Source organism: Epargyreus clarus, unplaced genomic scaffold (assembly GCF_041222505.1).
Source record: "Epargyreus clarus isolate Ecla_fem2 unplaced genomic scaffold, WU_Ecla_fem_2.2 ptg000015l, whole genome shotgun sequence".
NCBI lineage: Eukaryota > Metazoa > Arthropoda > Insecta > Lepidoptera > Hesperiidae > Epargyreus > Epargyreus clarus.
Genome location: NW_027332223.1, coordinates 17,033,011 through 17,054,396, shown reverse-complemented (window position 1 = coordinate 17,054,396; position 21,386 = coordinate 17,033,011). Strand labels below are relative to the sequence as shown.

Below are 21,386 nucleotides of genomic sequence, written 5' to 3'. Positions count from 1 at the left end.
AAACTTCAATGAATGAAAGTGACATCTGTCGAGGATATAGGAGCCTTAGGCTTAACGATGGAAAGACATTGGCTCAGCTGTGCGGGGGGCGACGCGGGCGGCAGTGCCCGCGGGCTTCTCACGAGATGGGATCCGATCGACGCAAGTATCGCGATATGGGTATCCGCTAAGTGGATCGGAGTTTTGTTTATGAAACGTATTACATACACTATGGAAGGGAGAACAATTAGAATATACTATATGTGTTGAAATTGTATATAAATAATACACATGTAGGTACCTATGTAGTTGATGCTATATTAAAAACAAACATTTCACAACTTTGGTATTTATTAAACTCTAAAATTTTAATAAACTCTACAAGCCTCACTGGGATTTTCACACTGACCTGTATAATTTTTTTTTAAATATTTATAATATACAACATTACGTATAATGTTATGTGGTGTTAGTGGTGTACAAGTAGGGTTGATACATACCGGTGTGGAGAGCGGCGCGGGCGCGGGCGCGGGCCGGCCCGGCGACGACGCGGCCAGGCACGGCGCGCTCGACGTCTCGCCTGCAACCATACACACGTAAGCAGATGCACACTGTGAGCGTTTGTCCAATGCCGCCGTCACCGGACTGTCACCGAGAACGAGATGACGGCGCCGAAGTAGCAGTATATACGTTTACTATAGCCGCGTGTCCACAGCACGTCCGTCACGTCATATCAAATTCGGCCCGAAATAATCTCGTTCTCCGGTTCGGTGACGGTGGTGATGGACAAACGCCCTGAGTGATATAACAATACAATACTCAGGAAAATAAATCAATATTTAGGAACCAAGTACCTACATTCAAAGAGTCTTGTTTACTTACTAACGCCTCTAAAACAAAACTGATCGAAATGGAAAATTAAGGCATTTGACTCCTTTAAATATCAATGTACTTTAATATGTATTACTCTTTATGGGTTAAATATACAAAATATGTAATGTTATACGATGAAGACTTTCTATTAATTAAATACATCACTAGATACTCAGTACGTTTCGCATTAATACGAGAAAATTACTTTCTATAACGTACACAAAAAAGGCAAAGTTCTTCACATAGATTCTGATAATGTTACCTTAAAATTTCGATACAGAGGAAAAACGTAATTGGCAATCTTGAAAGCAGTCAGAGGTTCGAGATAGTGCCGAGCCGGCGGGTCGCAAGAAATTAAACGTGTCGCCGCTGATCACGCCGGACGCCTAATGTGCCGCCGTGACGCTGCACTCGCCGCCAATTAATTAGTTGTCTGCCGACGCTCAGATCAATCAGGGCCATCCCTTATCAATGAAAAATGTAATTTTCCTCTATCCCAAAAATATTATAAAACCTACAGATAGAATTATTTTCCCTTTTTTTAATGTTCTAAAAGTAAACGAGCACGCAAATTTAACTGTAACTAAGTTAAAACTACCTTAGTACCTTTGCGATGCATGTCCCTGATAATATGCAAAGAAATAAACAGGTTTTAGTAGTTGTTTCGCATGTCCGGGATAAACTAAAAAACTATCGTTACAGATATTAACATATAGGAAGCTATATAGGTAAAAAGTATGTATTTTGGAGATGTACAAGTAATAAATAAAAAAATGTCCGGAACTACGAGTACGTGTGGGCCGAATCGAGCGGAAAGCCTACAATAAATAAATAGAAGTATCGGTCAATATATACTTGCGAACTCTCGCAGAGTTGTACTGCCAAAAACCACCTTTCATGTTTCACGCGTATAAAATGTGTTGAGATTTTTCGATTTTAGATGAAGTGTTTTATTTGTGTCATATTTGCACATCCGTTCACGTCCAATTTATTTTTGCCAATTTCATTTGCGAATCTGGTCCACAAACAAATTGTGCAAACAGTCGCAAATCAAGCGTAACAGTTTGTTCAAACACCGGTGGCTACGTGGCGCAGGCGGCGGCCGCGGCCCGCGATCCTGCGGCGCGATTAGCCGGCGTAATTAGAGGACGGAAGTGCACGGCCGGCGTCACAACTCACAATGAAAGATTCCATCTTTGCGGCGTTCCCTAAATTCAAAACATTTATGGGAAGCCACGCCGGCTCGCCGTCCAATTACTTATTTGTCCCACGCCGGCTTAATACGTCGCTCTCGCTCTAGCCACCCATTAATCAGTCTTTTTTCTCTGTCGCGAAAATCCCGTGCAGCAAGGAAGCCGGCTGGAGATTTATGCAGCGACCGCTCAACTCTGCCACCGCCCGCGCGGCGACGTACCCGTACGCGTTAATGAATGAAACAATTAATACTCGACTCGCTTAAATGTAGCCATTACTCATTGTTTTTACTGATACTCTAAGCAAAATCCTAAAAGGTTTTTTGTTGACATTAACAAATTAATCCTTTAACATGTTGCAATTCCATGTGAAACTAGGTATGTAACTCATAAAATTCGAACACTGTATTGTTTGACGTCTGTACGATGTGTAAACAAATAAAATATAAGTGCGTCTTTAATTGCGAATATAAACTTCCACATATATTAGCAAACGTACAACAAGTATTCCCGGAATACCACAATCCATCAAAGGAGAGGGTAGCTCATAGTTCATAACTCATAAGGAACACCGCGTTGTTTGTTCGCAACGCAGCCGCGTGATTAATGGGTCCTGCAGTTGCTTGAAGCACCGCACTACACCACAGAACAGGTAATGGGGAAAAACTTTCCGGCGATATTGTTAATACCAACTGAAATATATTTATTTAAAAGATTCCCATTAAACCATTTCATAGATGGTCCGTGGCTATCGAGAAGTTTTTAAGCTGCTAGGTGGACTTCGACAAAGTATTATGCTTCTTAACTATTACGGCGTCTTTAGCACAAACATCTTTTGATGTTATTTGACGCTATAATTCATTTTCGAATATAATAAATTTTGAAAGTATGTACATCTATTTACCATAGTGGCATTACTAAAATGGAACAAGTTTAATAGAATATTGTTAGCTTTCTGTGACTAAAGCGCAAAATGCCTCATAAATGGATCTAGTGATCTTTTTGAAAAACGAGTTCATCGGCGTTCTACGTTTGGAAGCATTAACTACTTGAATAAACCCTCACCAGACAATCAGGAGCATATCTCACTATATCGATTATGAGATTATTTATGCTTCACCTTTTTAAAGGGGAATCCCTATGGTTCGAAACCGGAGTCACCACCGCCACACCGATTTCTGCCTAAGTGCTGAGTGATGTTGTTTGTGGTAAGCATGAATAAGCATGTCTCCGTTACCATACCCATAGTAAGGGATATATACTTATTTGAGGCGTACCAACGTAGTCCTCAGGAGTAGCATCGCACCTGCGGCCCACTTCAGGAATCTAATCTGGTCTAGGATTGATTACAGATTTAGAAGGTGGTAGAACCCTTTGTGGTTCGACTCCGGTGGCACCACCGCCACGCTTATTTCTACCTAATAACAGCAGTGTTAGGCGCTGCTGTGTTCCGGTTTGAAGGGTGTGGTAAGGGAGACAGACTTTTCCGAGGCGTTCCAGCTTAGTCCTCAGGGGTAGCGGTGCGTCTGTGGCCGACCGCAGGTAGGAATATCTAATCCTATCTGGGGTTGATTACAGATGTCCATGGGCGGCGGTAGCCACTTATCATCAGTGGACTGCATGCTCGTCTGCTACTCTTATATTATAAAAAAAAAATTCCATCAGGTGGACTTTACGCTCGTTTTCTACTTCGATATAATAAACAAAAAGTCATTCAGTTAGAAGGTTTATAGATAAATTCATGTAGAATTATCCGTAAGATGTCACAATGTCGGTCTAGTCGCGGCGGAAGCTGCCTAAATTGATATTGTTTCCTCAACTATTACATTAGCAATTTCCTGCGATTGATAGAATTCTCAACGACGCGTAATATATCAGTTTCATTGAAGTACAAACTATATGAAATGAATAGTAAAGGATACTCTGAGTCAAAACTTCCCATGAACATAATTATATATTTTATAACTAAAATATTAATATCAGAGAAATTCAAAACTAGGCTTGAAAAGGATAATTTGATAAGGGACATTTCTGTATTATAAAAAAATATTTATGTCTCTATTACTTCGATCTGTCCTCAGTCTTTAACAAATTTAAAGTAAAACCAATAAACCTCCTAGTAATCAATATTTTAACTGTGACATTTATAAGTGTGTCCTTCTATATTAGGTGTATTTCAATAATCCTCGGTTTATTTGGTCAAGTGACGGGCACTCGAGGGACGAGGGCCGCACATAAATAACGCACATCGAGGCTACAGATTTATCCCTAACCTCCCCCATCCCCTGGCAGAGGGAAAAAACCTGATTAATCACATTCAAAGTCCGAGACGAAGGTTTGGGCGTCGTTTGAGCTGCGGCGGCTAATGTGTCCTAAGCATTCGCTTATTTTTAGATGTCCTTATTTTGAAAAGGAAAAAAACCTTGAATGAAGTTTAATTTATTTGGTAAAATAGTACCATAACTTTTTTTTTTTTTTATTTCTCATTTTAATTATTTGATGATTCTACACATACATGTTAAAATCTCTGCACTCCATGCAATGAATATTCCTCTGGTTCTAGATAGCAAACAATCGAAGGAGGCAGCGTGCGGATCCGGCGCGTGCGAGCCGGGACACAAGAAATAATTAATTGGCGGTGCGCGGGCCCGCTAATGTGCCCAAGTTTATTCAAATTGCCTTCATTAATAGCTTTACTTTACCTCGTGCCGCAGTATCGTCGATTTCCCCGCCTCGCACTCGCGCCATGAATCTTAATTATATAAACGATCTCTATATTAATAATTCGCAGCTGTTCGTGTCTTGCTGTCTTTCTTCGCGTTACCAAATCTACCTTCGTTTTAAATTGTACTCGCGCTGTTGTTTGGCCGGGTAATGTTTCTTAATATTCTCTTCATTAATGGCCAAGTCGAAAACGTTTGGTCCCATATTTTCGCAATTTGCCTTTTAATTGTAGCTGCTGCAGTACATTGTAATTCGACTCGACTTTCCAAAAATAGGACTGTACTTAAGTCGTCAAATCTTACGTTTGCGTCGGGAAATTCCAATGTACTTTTTATGATAGTTGAACAAAGCCCTTAAAAAATTGTCTCTCTATTCTTATGAAATTTTTAACCAGGACGCAGTTACAGCAGCACGTAAGCGGCGCGCGGAGGCAATAAATACAGTAAAGCCGGCGAGAGGGATATTTTTGTGTGTTGACTTTGAATGTGCGGGGTCTGTGAATATATCTGTGAATATGCCAGTAAGCGGTGCGGGGCGGTGCAGCGTCGGCGCGGCGGCGGAGCGGTGCAGCGCGGGCGCGGCGCGCGGCCGCCACGCCGCGGTGTTTCAATTGCGAGTGTCACCGCTGAATATTCACGATGCCATCAATATTCATAAGTGCCTCTAGCGTTGCGCATCATAAAAATATTTTTCAATAAACTTCTTCGTTTCTACGTAGTTCGTAGAAGTCAACTGTGTCGTTTCTTTACTATTTTCATATTATTACGTTAGGTACAAATTTATGTTAAATACTGTACATATTTAACACGTTTAAGCACTTATATTTACCTTCAATTTCTTTATAGAAAACGAAATAATTATAGTACCTGAATAAGTCAGTGTTTACAAATAAAAATTCAATTTAGAATATTTTATCTCTTGTAATTGCACAAGCATTTTTGCGTAGGATTTGAATGTTATGCTATATAGTTACAATATTGTATAATCACCCACAAAGTGGTAATTCTGTTACCATGCAGTAAGACCGCAAACGTACGACGAGCACCGATGAAGGCATCGCGGCGGTTTCGGGGCTGTGCGGTTTCATATCGATGCGGTTCTGAATCAGCATTAATATAATGTGGTTGCATAATTATTAAGTAAAAATGTTAAATCCTTATGTGATATGTCATATTAAAGTTGATTGCACAATTAACAGGTGTTTTCAAGGTCTAATGAAATGGTAATTTAAGACTGTAGAATATATAGTAAAAAAGTAAATTTTGTGAACTTATGTTCAGGCTAATTACTAAATACTACAAATAGGTAATTGGTGTGCAATCACTTAAATCATACGCTGAATGTATTAATTTACCTATACATTATCCAGTTGGATATGCAAATCGGTCTTGCGTTTTGGTAGAAGACTGTGTCAGGTGCAAAAAAGGAGATAGATTTACGGTGTTGATTTCGATCTGTTGGTAAAAATTCACTCTAATATATTTTTATAAACACCCCAAAAAGTATAACTTCAGAAATCAAGTAGATATCAGATAGAATAAATAAAGTTTCGTGAGTGTGTGATTTTCGACGTGCAGCATAACATTGGCGACGTGGAGTATAGCGTGTGCGGTGCCGCGGCGTGTCGCCGGCGTGCGGTCGAGGACTCGCGGCGATCGGCAGTATGCGTGGTTGGCGCGACTAGGAAATAATTTTCAATAAACTTCCGGGATTCTATCGCTGGGCGACTATTTCGCTTGTATATTTCTTTACTGTTTGCCTGATCTCGGTACCGGAAAGGTGGTTGTGAAAATGTAAATAATTTTATATTTGACTTTATTTGTTTTCATAATTTGTTTTAATCTAAGTAGGTATATTTAAACAAATCAGTTAAATTTAAAATGACACAAATTACTGTATCGTTTTATGGAAAATATCTATAGTTGATTTTTTATTGATAAAATGATAATATACAAAATAATTTAACTTTATTTTTTGCTTACCAGAGCTCTTTTAACTTGTATTTTTTATTTACTTCAATATTTAAACCTTATTCCAATATTATAATAACTTAAACTAAATTTAAAACAAATAGAAATAAAAATATTTACAGTAATCAAAAAATAACTAAAACTATAATAAATAAAATAAATGAGCCAGATCGCTGCCCCGCGGTAGTGTACACAAGACACTAGCAGCACTACCTCGTTATATTGTCAAACTTATTTCTTGACCGAGGTAAGCTCCAGCTCTTGGGTCACCAGAGGTCTCAATCAAGCGCGAAGACAATTCTTTATAAAATTGCTTTGCTTCTGGTCCTCATGGTCCCATCGTCTCAACTGCGAAGGGCACAAATATATAATTTTGTGAAATAGCAGCATATTTGCGCCGCTTCACAGCCTCCGCAGATTCGGCGGCCGCACTAGCACGCATCGAGGTCGCCCGAATATGAGACGGTGCCATGGTGTCAACACATGTACCATCCCATACCAAGGACCTCCCCTGTTTCCAGGGAACGAGTATCAAACCATCTGGCCGCTTGCCATCATCACGCACTATACCGTTCGGCTCCAAGGTAGCCGGTACGTTGATGGTGACAAGAGCCCGACGGATGACATCGTTGATGCATGCGTGGCGCGACATACGGCCGGCACTGCGTTGACACGACAGACCGTGATGACCAGATTGATCGACACCTTCTCCGCAGACACAACGATGTAGCTCTTTTGCATGTTTAGTATTGTTAAGGCTTAAAACCGTTATAACGTCTGATTTGTATTTGAATGTCAAGCCAAAGAACTTCGCTTTTTTCTTTCGGTAAAATGGTACAGATTTCACTTCAGACGTGAGGAAGGGTTTGACATATTAAACCACCTTGTAAATAATATATTCTTATTACAGTGCTCACAATCAAAATTTAAATTTAAGTTTGGAGTGATCTCATTAAAATGTGTGCCCATTGGGAGTGCGTTCAGCGCGCCATCATCTATTCACGTGCCCGCCGGAAGTGATGCGCGTCATTGCGCGCGGATAATGAGCCGCGGCGCACGTCGCATTTCAAAATTTCAAAAGGATGAATGAACATTTTTATTGAAAAGCTAAATTCTTCAAAAAAATATCTCAAATTTAATTTTATCACGTGTGCAGATTTACAATTATCTGGCCAGGTCAGATTGTGATTACAATTTTCAAGATTTCGAAATATATCTAAGTTAGTCAGAGTCTCGGACATCTCCAGAGAGGCTGCGTGTCCACCATCACAGCTTCAATTTCCATACTTTTATAGATTAATAGGTCAATTCGCTTTCCATTAGAACGACGTTCTTACTCCTATCTACGCATTCGTTCTTATTTAACATTCCCGTTCGTCCCTGCGCGAGTGTATCACGGCCACAATCCAGTCGCTGCAGAGCCGGGGAGCGTCCAGCGTCGAATGATTTTGCAAAATGGCTTCCTGCGCCCACACTGCACTGCATCGGATAGATTGCTTTGTGATGCTGTCATACACTGATATCTGCGGCTCGGATTAAAAGCAATAACAGAGAGCTTTACAGTTTTATTCTGACACAGTGTAAAACAGACACAGATATATGGTTGTTTCCGAGAACGGTAACTCTGTATAAAGAGGATTTTCACTGTGTTTCCGGAAAATGAATATTTTTTTTATAATGTAGTGTAATAATTAGTGATGCAACGGATATCTGGCAACTATCCGGTATCCGGCCTATCCGGCGTTCTAAACACTATCCGGCCGAATACCGGATAGTAGAACCTATCCGCCCGGATACCGGATAGTAGCACCTATTCCTAACCATGGAATCGAATGAGTATATTTTAAAAAATAAACATAACATAGTCTTTATTATTCCACCATTGGATAGTGTAGCTTATAGGGATCAAGTTCTGGGGAGTAATTATAAATGGATATCCGGTATCCGGCCAGCTATCCGTTGCAACACTAGTAATAATATTAGGTGTAAAATAGTAATACCGTACAGTCTTCCGTCAAATTGTTTCAAAGTACATAGAGATATACGGTAACGACACATAAACGTATTGTTATATAACAAACGCTAGGTTGCAATGATAAAAACGCAAAAAAAACTTAAGTCGTTAATATAATAATTACACTATAAATAAACAAGTCTGTGTATAACTAAAGTATTCAATTTTACACTATAACTCAACAATAATAACGAAAACATATAAAGAAATAAATATTATATGTGAAAGTAAGAAAACGGCGAAAATTTGACACTTAAACGGACGAAAATTGGAAACACAAAGTGCGGTTACACACAACAACACGTTGAGTGGAGCAGTCACACCAGAGGCCCAATAACAACGAAAGAACGATGTAGAACAAAGCGGGAATAAAAAAGAAAAACATGCAGAAAAGGGAAAAATAGCAGTGAAATAAAAGTGCAGAAGCATAACGTTTCCGGCTCGTGCGTGCGCGTTGAGAGCGCGCTCACACCGCGGCTTATATACAATAGATAGAAAAATAAAATTAAATTGAAGAATTTGATGGCTTATTCATTTAACTGCTACTAAAATATAAATATACGTTCACGAGACAGAAAAGTAGGCCGTAATCATAAAGCGTCGCAGAAAAATCCGAAAACACAAAATAAAAAGCCGGAAACAACGTTGAACTAACTCTGCAATACTTTGCATCGACCGGCGACACGGACAGACAATAGGACAGTTATGCAGAGCGGATTGATTGTTACTTGAATGAGTAGATGTGATACATTGTAATTTTCTTTATTTTGCTTAGGAAGTTCATTTTAAATTGCAACATTGTATAAAAATACCAATAAGTAATATACAGATTAATATTACAGTGAGGAAGTTAAATTGATGCTCTCTATTTGAGCGCTATCGACTCTATGCCGATGAATTGGATTGCAATATTTCATATTAAATTAGCAAAAAGCGCAGCTTTATACGGGCTCGCGTATCGTGCATGCTATTCAGTTTAAGATCCTATATCCGCAAAGATGATGTGGTCACTTATTAATTAGCAATAAATAATTAAATCTACCTTTCGTCAGAAGACCTATGAAGAGCAAAGGTACCTTTGATTAATGAATTATGTATGTAGCCTGCTCCATTAGTTTTGTATTTTATTTTGTTTCTACCTAACATAACCAATTCTATACAATACGGGAACGTACTCCCGGAAAACACAATGTGTTAGTCGCTAAATTGTAAATTTGTAGCTGGCCTTCTTAAACAAAGTATTTTGACGATGGGAATGAAATTTACGGATAGATTCAAAACAAAAACTAGATTAATTGGACATGTGTAGTTTTTGAAACTACACCGCGTCAAAACCTTTATAATATCCAACGAATATTATAGAGGCGAAAGGTTGTTAGTATGGATGGATGTTTGTGCCTTATATTAATCGGATGAAAATGAAACTTTACAATATGACAGCCTATAAGTACATCAGAATAACCTGGAGAATAAAATGAATAAAGATAGGTGTTTTGCTATACTATACTTAGCTGTCAGAGCTATCTTGATGTTCGATACGATGATACGTAAACTATATATGGAAGCCACATAGCCAATATAATCATGCATAAATTACTATTAATTTAGATACATTTTCGCTACTCATATTGTAAATAGATTACCTCTTTTTTAACACCAAATAAATCGGACGGATAGTTTAAATTAAGGTGGTAGAACCCTTGTTGATTTGACTCCAGCGGCACCACCGTCGCACCTATTTTTGCCTCATAACAGCAGCGTTAAGCGCTACTGTGTTCTGTTTTGAAGGGTGTGGTAAGGGAGACATACTTTTCCGAGGCGTTCCAGCTTAGACCATCGGTTAGCGTGTAGAGGCGCATCTGTGGCCGACCTCAGGTAGGAGGAATATGTAATCCTATCTGGGTTTGATTGCAGATGTCCTTGGGCGGCAGTAGCCACTTACCATCAGGTGGACTGCATGCTCGTCTGCTACTAATATATTATTAAAATAAACTTATCCGAGACGTTCCAGCTTAGTCCTCAGCGGAGCGGCGCACCTGTGGCTGACATCTGTTGATTACCGATGTCCATGGGCGGCAGTAACCACTTACCATCATATGGACTGTATGCTCGTCTGCTACTCCTATATTATAAAACAAAGAAAAACTTGAAACAAAACGCTTTTAAAATACACCTAAACCTCGGTGAAACACTGTCACGTTAGCTTTTTCATATTTTTGATTGACATAATTATGTCATAAATGCATTATTCATCATGATGTTTTTTATTCTCCATTATTTAAACGGAAATATTCCAAGTCATACAGCCATCAATGTTACACTAACTTTAAATCCTTATTTCAATCATGTTGTTCCAATCTAGACATGACCTTAAGTAATTATGTTAAGTTTCAAATTTATAAGCCCTGTAGTTTTTTCAAAAAAGGGGTGGAAAGCTTGCAAAATTTTCAAATTATAGAGGTAACAAGTAACACTTTTACAAATGTGCATATCTGATGACTGTTCATTATTTTAGTTCTGACTCCTTAGGCGTGCTGGTCTGTTGATGGAAAGATGCAGATGGTATTCCCTCTTCAAGCCGAAAAGCTACCTCTAGATTGGTTGTTAAATTTTGAAAATATATTTGTGCGTAGTCAATTAGTAAATAAATTATGAAGTATTTATAGAATAGATCATATTTTAAATTAAAAAAATAAATGGGAAGTAATAAAAAAAATAGATAACAAAGTGTATAAAATAATAAAGTAACATTTTGCATTGTAACCGTTCCAATTGTAATTAATCTTTGAATAGCAAAAATACACAAATTTGATATTGCTATTCGTTTGCAGTCAAGTCATGTACTTCCCAAGAAGAGACGGTTTCAAGATAAGAAAGTAATTTTGCAAAGTGTTAAGAAAAATCGTAAAACTAAGAAGCTTATTTCAGGGCTAATCCCTAACCTCTTACATAAGTTATTACGGGAAGATAAATGGACATTTTCCCCGACTAAACACGACGTTGAAGCAATATCTAGATTTTATATAATCTTCTACAATATTGTGTAACATGTAAGAATAGCAAATACGTTTATTCGGAATATAATCTGTATATTCTAATACATTAACATTTTCTAATTCAACATATTTACTTTTATTTTAGTAACCGAATTACATTGGATTCGTATTTCACTTTATCTTAATAATACAATTATACGTATACTCTCATGTTGGGAAGCGATCACATCGATGCAGAGCAAGTGGCACTCGTGTGTGCCATCCAGTCGTACTGTATCTATTCTAATATTCGAGCACGCATCAGGCGCCGCTTGGACCGAAATGAAATTCTCTCGCATCAGTCGTGGCATACAACAATGTATTTTGCTCGTAGCGCTCGTAGCGCGGGGACTACGGCTCATAGTGTACGGAGCGCATTCTATTCGCGATGTTCGTAGTGCTGGGAATTCCGCTTCTTAGCGCTCGTAGCGCTCGAAGCGGTGACTGCTCCATGGGCGTAATTTACAGATGAGATTAGCACTGGACTCAATTCACAATTAAGGTCCGTGGGTTTTATAATGCTAGAGTAGCATTGTTAAGGGCAATTTATTTCTCTTTTTTTAAGCGTTTATTATTATTTAAAAATACTTAAATAAATTTATAGTGTGTGTAAACAGGAGTAAAATGGAAAATGATTTTGCAAAACTACATAGATGAATTGGACAAAATTTCTCAAGTTTAAAAAAGCTGTAAGAAAGTAAACTCAGACTGAATGAGCGGCCTATTAATCGCGTCGTGCCATCATTCCAGCGGTCTCGCTCATCAGACCGGAGTAAAACAGAATACGCCAAGTTTTTAGCCGACCGTAACTCGATCCGCGATAATCGAGCGATTAAGTGAATAAAAGTAGCGTGTCGCACGCGACGCCCGCGCCGCGCCGCTCGCGCCCGCGCCGCCGCACGCCGCGCTGCTAACGACGCGCCCCAATTAAACGCTAATGTGGACGCGGGAGCCCGTCACCCGCGACCGCACGCGCCCGCTCACTGATTTCTGTTATTATTTTTTAATAGCAACTGTTTAGCGCTACAAGATTGCAAATTGAAGTCACGGAATTGCAGATATAATAGCATTTAAGTATTGTAGATGATCCTAATGTTTGGTATTGTACTAAAGAGCTTTACTAACTTGAATAACTTGAAGAATATATAAAACTTTTGGATAATAAAATTATTACAATTTACAGTATTTTACTTTACAATGTTTTCATTATCACTATAATAAGCACGTTATAGTTAATGTCTAAGGCGCACAACAAAAATTAGACCCCTTGGATTCGAACACACCTAACATGGAAGACCAAAATTCATACATCTGGGTTATATCGCTATCCAGATCAACATTATCATTGTTATGCGAATGTCTAACCTCGCACAAAGGTCGACAGTTGACACATAATTCAGCTTAAACTTTTGCGTAACCATATTCAACCCTATTTATCTTATCCGATGATACAAAGGTACGTGAGCGAATATGTTAACAATTAAAGGGCTGTGTAAATCAGTTTAATGTGGGGCCGCGGGACGTGTTCAGAACGCGCGTATTATTCGCGTATTGTAATACGGTGTGGCGGAATTATTGTCATCGTAACTCCACGTTACCATCCCTCCTTCATGCGGGTCTGCGGCAAAAATCACGATAAAAACGTTGTGCAACAGTTTACGAGCGGCGGCGGACGCGCGATAGTCGCCGGTGCCCCTCGATTTGACACTAACGGCCTCAACAAACTGTGTATGTACCCTTTTTTATCTTGCGAAATTTCTGACTTTTAGTGTTTTAAAGATTTTTGTGTCAATCAATTATTATCATTACACGGTAATACAAAATAATTATATACGTTTAATAAATAATGAAACACGACCACACTGCTCTATAATTGTTTTATTTCTTTATTTTTTCTGTAACCTGGAAAGTAAATATTTACTAACCAAAAATTTATGCACATTAAACAGGGGTACTTTGCATTTATTACAATTAGCAAAGCAGCTTATTACACTACTCGCCATACTCGCGTCCATCCCCAATACACACTTTGTAGCTAGCAATTTGGCGTGCAACTGAACAGGCGATGAAATATAAAGAAAGGTCATCTCATATTCATAACGGGCGAGCGAGCGGTCTAGAGCGGTCATAAATTGTTTCGTAATGAATGCCGTTCTCGCCTCAATAAAAACTCCCACATTATATGATACAGCCGGATTTACGCCACTGCCCGTAAGCTCCCGCGGAAATTTTAATACCTTGCTTAGCGACTGACGCGACTTGTAATCGCATTGTCGCGCGCGGCTACACTCTGTCAAACGTTGTTCGGATAAAACGAGGAGCGCCACCACCTTCGCTTTTGTAAATGTTTTTAATGTTTTTATGTCGCTCAATGGGCTTTTGTTGTTTGTTCGTTCGTAAAATATAATGTTTTTTCACTGAAACGACGACTTGTTAGATTATTCGGTGATATCTTTTATAAAAAAAAATACAATAAGATTGTTCCTATATTTTAACAGGTAATACATTAAATTGTTGGTTAATTACTTTGCATTTATTTAAATTATACATGATACTCTGTTTTATTACGGCCAACCATCCCTATTAGATGCACACAATGATTGTAGGACTTGTTGATACGTACGTTTTCGCGGATAGTGATAACTTATTCTCAACCTGGACTCAATCTGGCCGACAGGGCTCTGTGTGTTTGACTTGTTTTATTTACTTATTTATTTTGCCAAACCATACAATACAGTATAACTCTTATATACAAGTATTTTGAATGGTTATTATTTTAAATAATGCTATTAATATAACCACGAGAATATTGCCGTGTGTTGTGGTATATAATGTTGTGTATCTAGTATATCATAAACTGAATTTAAATACATAATGCATCAAGCAGTGTAGGTATATCGTAAATCCAAGAATTGCTAATAAGACACGTATTCCTTAAGAACTAGTTCTTTGATTATGATGAAGTGACCCAAACTTTAATAAATATAAATTGTAACTGCATGTTCCATTATATAATATGTGACCTCTGACGGCAAAGGAATACGTTCTGTTCCACTTCATATTGCCGATTATTCGTCACATTTGAAACTATTATCATTGATGATCAACGGGAAAATTCATATACACTCCGGTTAATTAATTCTAGCAGTAACACTAAATTCCAGCTGATTAAATCTGCGATACAAAGACGAAACGTCGAGCCAGCCTAGACTGCATTACTTAAATAATACTCATAAACAACTCACGGCAAGTAGACGGCACTCGAAACACTCGGGCAGGTGCGCTATTCAGACTGCCACCGTCGCCGGTGGAACAAATCAAGGCAGATTTATGTGGAGGCAGCGAGCGCCAACAAACTGAATTTTGCATACGACGCCACTCTCGCACGGCTCGCTTTGACTAACCAGCGCTTTACACCTCCGCGCCGATGTATCGCATTACCTTTTTAAGTGACTCACGACTATTCGATCGCGGTAAGCCGTCGCACAGTTGTTCTGAAACGAAACCTTTTGCGATGTAAAGCTGCTCGTTAGAGCGTTGTTACTAGATTTGGAGCAGAACTGACTGCAAGGGGATTTATTATGTCGGAATGAATTTGAATGACGGTGGTATTAGACAAGTTGTCGGTGATACGTCCAGAATAACGAATGAATGCAGTATAGTGAATCCATTTATCGATGACACTGAAACACGCCTACTGTAGTTTACAATGTATAATAATTTGAATAGCCCGTTTATGGTTTTACATTAGAATTTCAAAATATGTTTTTGTGTAAAAAATATACATTTATTTAAGTTTAATCATTCATTCAACACACCATGTTTTATGCCTTGAAATCAAGTCAAAGATAACTACACGTAAGAGAGAGTGAGAGAGAGAAAGTCGCATGGAATGCGCATAACGCTTCTTTTTTATGATACAGTTTCTGCTATTAAACTAAACAGGTTAACAAACACAAGAACAAACGCTTTTTTTTTCTAAACTTACTATTTATATAATGATTATGATATTATCTATGGAAAATTGTAGTCAATAACCCTCTTACAATGCCAGCTCTGTTACAAAGTCCCCGAACTAAGTAGTTACTACATTACTTTTAGAGGATTTCGTGCACAAATAGAACAGCCGCACAGGAACGGTTCCCTGACCGTCTGCGGCTTAGTTGTATCTTGTGTGTTTGCCGCTAACTAACTGCACCGCTTCCGTACTCGTCCACTGTATTCCCCTGCGAATGTGTACTTTAAACCTGCTATATGTTCTTGTGGCAGCATTAGCGGAGTCGCTGATATTTATATCAGGAAGGTACAAGATATGTTATGTCTTTGGATCCTTGTGAAACCGTATGGGAAAATGGAATTTTTTGAAAAGAGTTTCTAAGTGAGGTTAGTAGTAGAATTATGATAATTAAAATCAGTAGGTATCCGTTCCGGTACTTAAAAAACGTTAAGTTGTAGGCTCTTTGTTTCTTGGAACAACAAAAATCATATTTTTAATTTTTGTATTTTTAAATAACAATATAGCAGATTATATTTTCAAATGATAATGTGGTTTTGTATATAAAAACATTGAAATTATAAAACAATATGGAATGCATCTCGGCACATGAGCAATAATTTGTGGGTCGCTTGCAGCTAATCGGGCGGAGATAAGCTCGCTGCGATGTTGGTGCAGCCGGTAATCCCGTTTGGAGCCAATCCGGCTCTGTTGGCGAGAACTGATCGAACTTGACGTCATTTTCGTGGTCACATGGTTGTAGTTACGTTACAAGAAAACGTCATTACGTGTGCAGGTGTTAATAGTGATGAATTTAACTGCGTGGTACGGCACTTTTAATCGGAATGGTATATTCGCTAGAAAACATTGTCTGCAGGAACCTAAAGTGAAGTATTTTCACAAAGACTACGTATTATTTTTTCAGAGTTTCAACTCGTCTGAATTGACGTACTCAATTGAATCTCCGCAAATAACATCTTACCTTTAATTTCAAAAATATAAAAAAAGTTTATCTGTCTAAATTGCGTTCCTTCGTAGGCTGTGCCTTCGCATGCGAAATAAACGTTTATTTAACATTTTCAGTAATTCATATCTTTTACTTTTCGGCCGAACATACGCATGAACATAAGCATGACGATATATAGATGCAACAGTCATGTGTGCCTGAAATAATTTTAAAAATTGATTTGCATTTTCAGGGCTGAACGGAATAAATTGGCATATGAAATTTCCGTGTTACCTTGTCAAATGTGTAAGCTTGTCAAAATAGCTAGGTCATCGTTAATGTTTAATGCGGGCTCCCACGCCGCCGCCAGCGCTGATCCACGCTCCGGTTTACGAAAGCCCTTATAAGGATTGCCTGTTAAACCGCGAAGCGTTTTTCCATTTTCACGTACGTTATATGAATATTTGAATCCTCCGGATACATGTACCCCTCGCGCCCGTCCCCCGCAAGTGCTACACGGGCAGTGTTTCGGTCATTCTCAGTTTTACGAAATGCGAATCGTGTAATGGACTAAAGTGGACCCGGCCCCGTCCTGTTTCCAAATGTACTGGATTCAAAATTTGAATAATGCGTGCCGCCCGCCCGCTGCGGTTCTTTAATCCACGGGGACCATCGCACATCTTTCCCGAGATATACCAATGTGGAATCTGTTTGAAATGTATAAAGAAGCAGTTCTTTTATAACTTTAAAATTTAAATAAGTAATGATCGCTCTTTAATCGTATATAAAAATTATTTTGAGCCTATTAAATATTTTCTCTTATTTTTATAATATCGAAGTAGAAAACGAGCAGGCTGTTCACCTGTTGGCAAATGGCTACTGCCACCCAAGGACAACTGACATACCTGATGTTGCCCACAGATACAGTGCTACTACTGTGGACTAAGATGGAACGCCCCGGATAAGTATGTTTCCCTTACCACACTTTACACTTTACTCACACAAAGCGGAAGACAGCTGAGTTTAACACTGCTGTTGTTTATTGCGGCAGAGATAAGATAGGATTAGGATAGGATAGGAAGTGGTGCCTCCAGACTAGAATCACAAAAGGTTCTAGCACATTCAAATAGTTTATTGATGATTTTTTTTTTTTTTTTTTTTTTTTTTATAATATAAGAATAGCAGACGAGCATGCAGTCCACCTGATGTGGCTACTGCCGCCCATGGACATCTGTAATCAACCCCAGATAGGATTAGATATTCCTACCTGAGGTCGGCCACAGATGCGCCGCTACCCCTGAGGACTAAGCTGGAACGCCTCGGAAAAGTCTTTCTCCCTTACCACACCCTTCAAACCGGAACACAGCAGCGCCTAACATTGCTGTTATTAGGTAGAAATAGGTGTGGCGGTGGTGCCGCCGGAGTCGAACCACAAAGGGTTCTACCACCTTTTGATTTTATGATGATAAACCATAAGGAATTAGTACCCGTTATTTTTCCAAATTTGTTAGTATTATGTCGCATATGAACAATGACCGTCCATAAAACACCATGTACTTCACTGCGCTGTCAGGCAATGTGGCATAACAACGTCACGCAAACAGATCCACTCAACGTAATCGAGGTGTGAATTTTTAATTGGCATCGAAATGATAACGATCGAGTATGGTAATCATTTATGCAATTAAGTTTTTAGTTAAACTGCAATGTAACATTGGTACATTATGTGTATATTTTTTAACAAAATTGAAGTAACAAATGCGCTTCTTTTGACCATCTGATGTAATGGTCACTGTCGCCAATGGGTGATTGTAACGAACTCCATTTAGAACAGAAGTGTTGTCTGAATCCGATCACAGATGCGTTGCCTCACATGGAGGTAAATCAGGCGACGTCTTCATCTTTCTCCCAAAACGCAAGAACGGGTATACCAGAAATAGATGAGGCGGTGGTACCTTACTAGTTCTACTTCAAAACTTGTATATGTATCCATACCAAATAAAACTTTAGTTAAAATATTCAATATACAAGTTGGAGAATATTTTCTAACGACTGACCAAAGTTATATTTAAAAAGAAAAGCATAACTTCATTAAGAAAGAAATGGCTTGTGTTGTTATGTATGTATTTCGTGAAACACATATCGAATACATTTCTATTTTGTGCGAATGAATAACATATTTTATACAGCTTATAGTTATGTGTGCAGGCGTGTGTTATTCACACATTTACGTTTCAGATACGCTTATTTCTTTATTCGTAGATCCGCGGCTTTGGCATTGAAGGTTTTAGCTTTGTTCTTTCTACAAGATTGGAGCGGATTATGTGCTTATGGAAATGTATGGCGCGGTTCGATCGGGAGCGCCTTTTAACGAGCAAATGTAACGGTGAGGCTTAATCCGTGAACGAACGTTATTTAATCCACGACTGAACAAAAGAAAGGGCTTTGACGTTTAATCGGGAGACATATTATTTTAAATAGCTATTCCATTTTCAATCCTTATATGTGGAGAGATTATTTTTATGGATAGGGTTACAGTTCATTGTGTTGTAGATGTCATAGTTGTGTTACACATTTATAGTATAGAAGTGGCAAGCGAGCATGCAGTCCAGCTGTTGGTAAGTGGCTGCTGCCGCTCATAGGCATCAATAATAAACCTCAAATAAAATTTGAGCCTGTCCCTTATGCGTTGCGACCCTTGAGGACTAAGTAGGAACGTCGCGGATATGAAAGTTCTTGGCACGCCTTTTAACGGGAACACGGCAAGGTTTACTGCTGTTATAAGAGAGAAATGTGTGTTACGTGTTAATAATATGTTAAATTAACTATCATTTCTTATTGGGCATACTCCATCAATGCTATAGCGAAGTAGTAGTAGTACGTAGGAGTACTATCCGACTGTGGTCTCTGTTGTAAATAAGTAAATATTATAATCTTTATATCCAAAAAGTATTGTTATAGGTTACTAAACTCTTTGGTAATGTTTTATGATTTATCACTTCTTGTCAAATATTTAGAGAAATAAAGATGTGTCTGAGCTAAGAAAATAAGATTTTATTATTTAAAGTATTTCACGATCCTATATTTTAACATGGTAGCAGAGCGTGGTTAATAAAAAAGAATTAGAATTTCTAGAAAAACGCAGCGTGATAAAAAGACGCGTGCAAGAAAGAAAATAAAAAATTGTTTAAATGCTTGGAAAACATTACTGTCATAAAAATGGCTAAACAAGCGAAGATTGAAGATATTATGATACCTATTTTTGATGGTGAAAACTACTCAAGCTGGAAATTCAGATTGTTAACTTTGTTGGAGTACAAAGAATGCAACGAGGCCGCCATTGTGAAAATGGAAAAAGCTGAAGCAGAATGGAAAAAGAAGGATTTAAAGGCAAGAACAATAATTATGAGTACAATCTCAGACAAGCAATTGGAATACATAACCGATTGTAAAACAGCGTATGAAATGCTAAGTAAGTTCGATAAAATATACCTTACTCAGTCTACAGCCATGCAAATTATTTGCAGAGCAAAAATAGAAGAGATTAAACTGAACAATTATAATACTATAGAAGACTTTTTTGTGGAGTTCGAGAAAACAATAAATGAATTTAAAACGGCTGGAGGAAAAATAAATGAACCTGAGAAGTTAAGATACCTACTAAGAGCGCTCCCACCAAGCTATAGTTATATTGGAGACTTTCTCGATGTAATTCCAGAAGAACAAAGAACAGTTGATTATGTATGCTCTAAAATAAAAGAGAAAAATATGTCTACTAGAGACTTAGATAAGAAAAATAATATAAGTACATTTGCAACCAAAACTATCGCTCAATGCTTTGTATGTGGAAAGACTGGTCATCTCAAGAAGGACTGTTGGTATGCACAGAGATATAATCAAGGACAACAAACTGCTAGAGGTCAGCGAGGATCTCAGAGAGGTTACAACAGCGGTGGATATTATAGAGGTCATATCCGAAGCAGATGTCAAAAACATTTTAAGGGTCAAGGTCAGTCCAGTGGTAAATCTTCAAACAACTTTGCAGGGGAGTCATGGACAGCTCAAGTATGTAATTCGGAAATAAATCAGGTAACACAAGAATATGATAATGATGGTGAAATTAATTGGCTTTTAGATAGCGGGTGTACCGACCATATAATAAAAAACGATACATATTTTTATGATTTTATAGATCTGAAAAGTCCTGTTTATGTAAAACTGCCCGATGGTAATATGTTAAAAGCCTCTAAAGTAGGCACTGTTAAAATTTATTTTAAAACCTATTATAATCTAAAGTATGTAGATTTAAAAAATGTTTATTTTGTTGAAGGCATTAAACAAAATTTGTTAAGCTTTTCAAAAATAACTAAAAGTTACACTATAGTAGCAAAAAATGAAAATGCAAAAATTTATAATAGTCTCAGAGAATTAATAGTTGTCGCTGATAAAATAAACAATTTGTATTCTATAAAAAGTTTTGTATGCAAAAGAGAAATGTATGCACATTCAATAACTTTGACTCAGAAAGAAAAATGGCATAGGGCACTTGGTCATGTCAATTTTCAGTATTTGAATAAATTGATAAATAATAAATTATTAGATGGTTTGCCTGATAGAATTGAAAGCACAGAAATGAAATGTTCAAATTGTATACAAAG

At 38.0% G+C, this 21,386-nt stretch overlaps 1 protein-coding gene across 1 annotated transcript in view; it reads right to left on the bottom strand.

Moving 5' to 3' along the window:
• side-II (sidestep II transmembrane protein) overlaps window positions 1–21,386 on the bottom strand; it is a 544,775-nt gene that overhangs the window by 15,340 nt on the left and 508,049 nt on the right. The window contains exon 16 of the mRNA XM_073081158.1: window positions 480–559. Within this exon, the coding sequence (XP_072937259.1) occupies window positions 480–559 (80 nt within the window). The remainder of the gene's footprint in view (window positions 1–479; window positions 560–21,386) is intronic.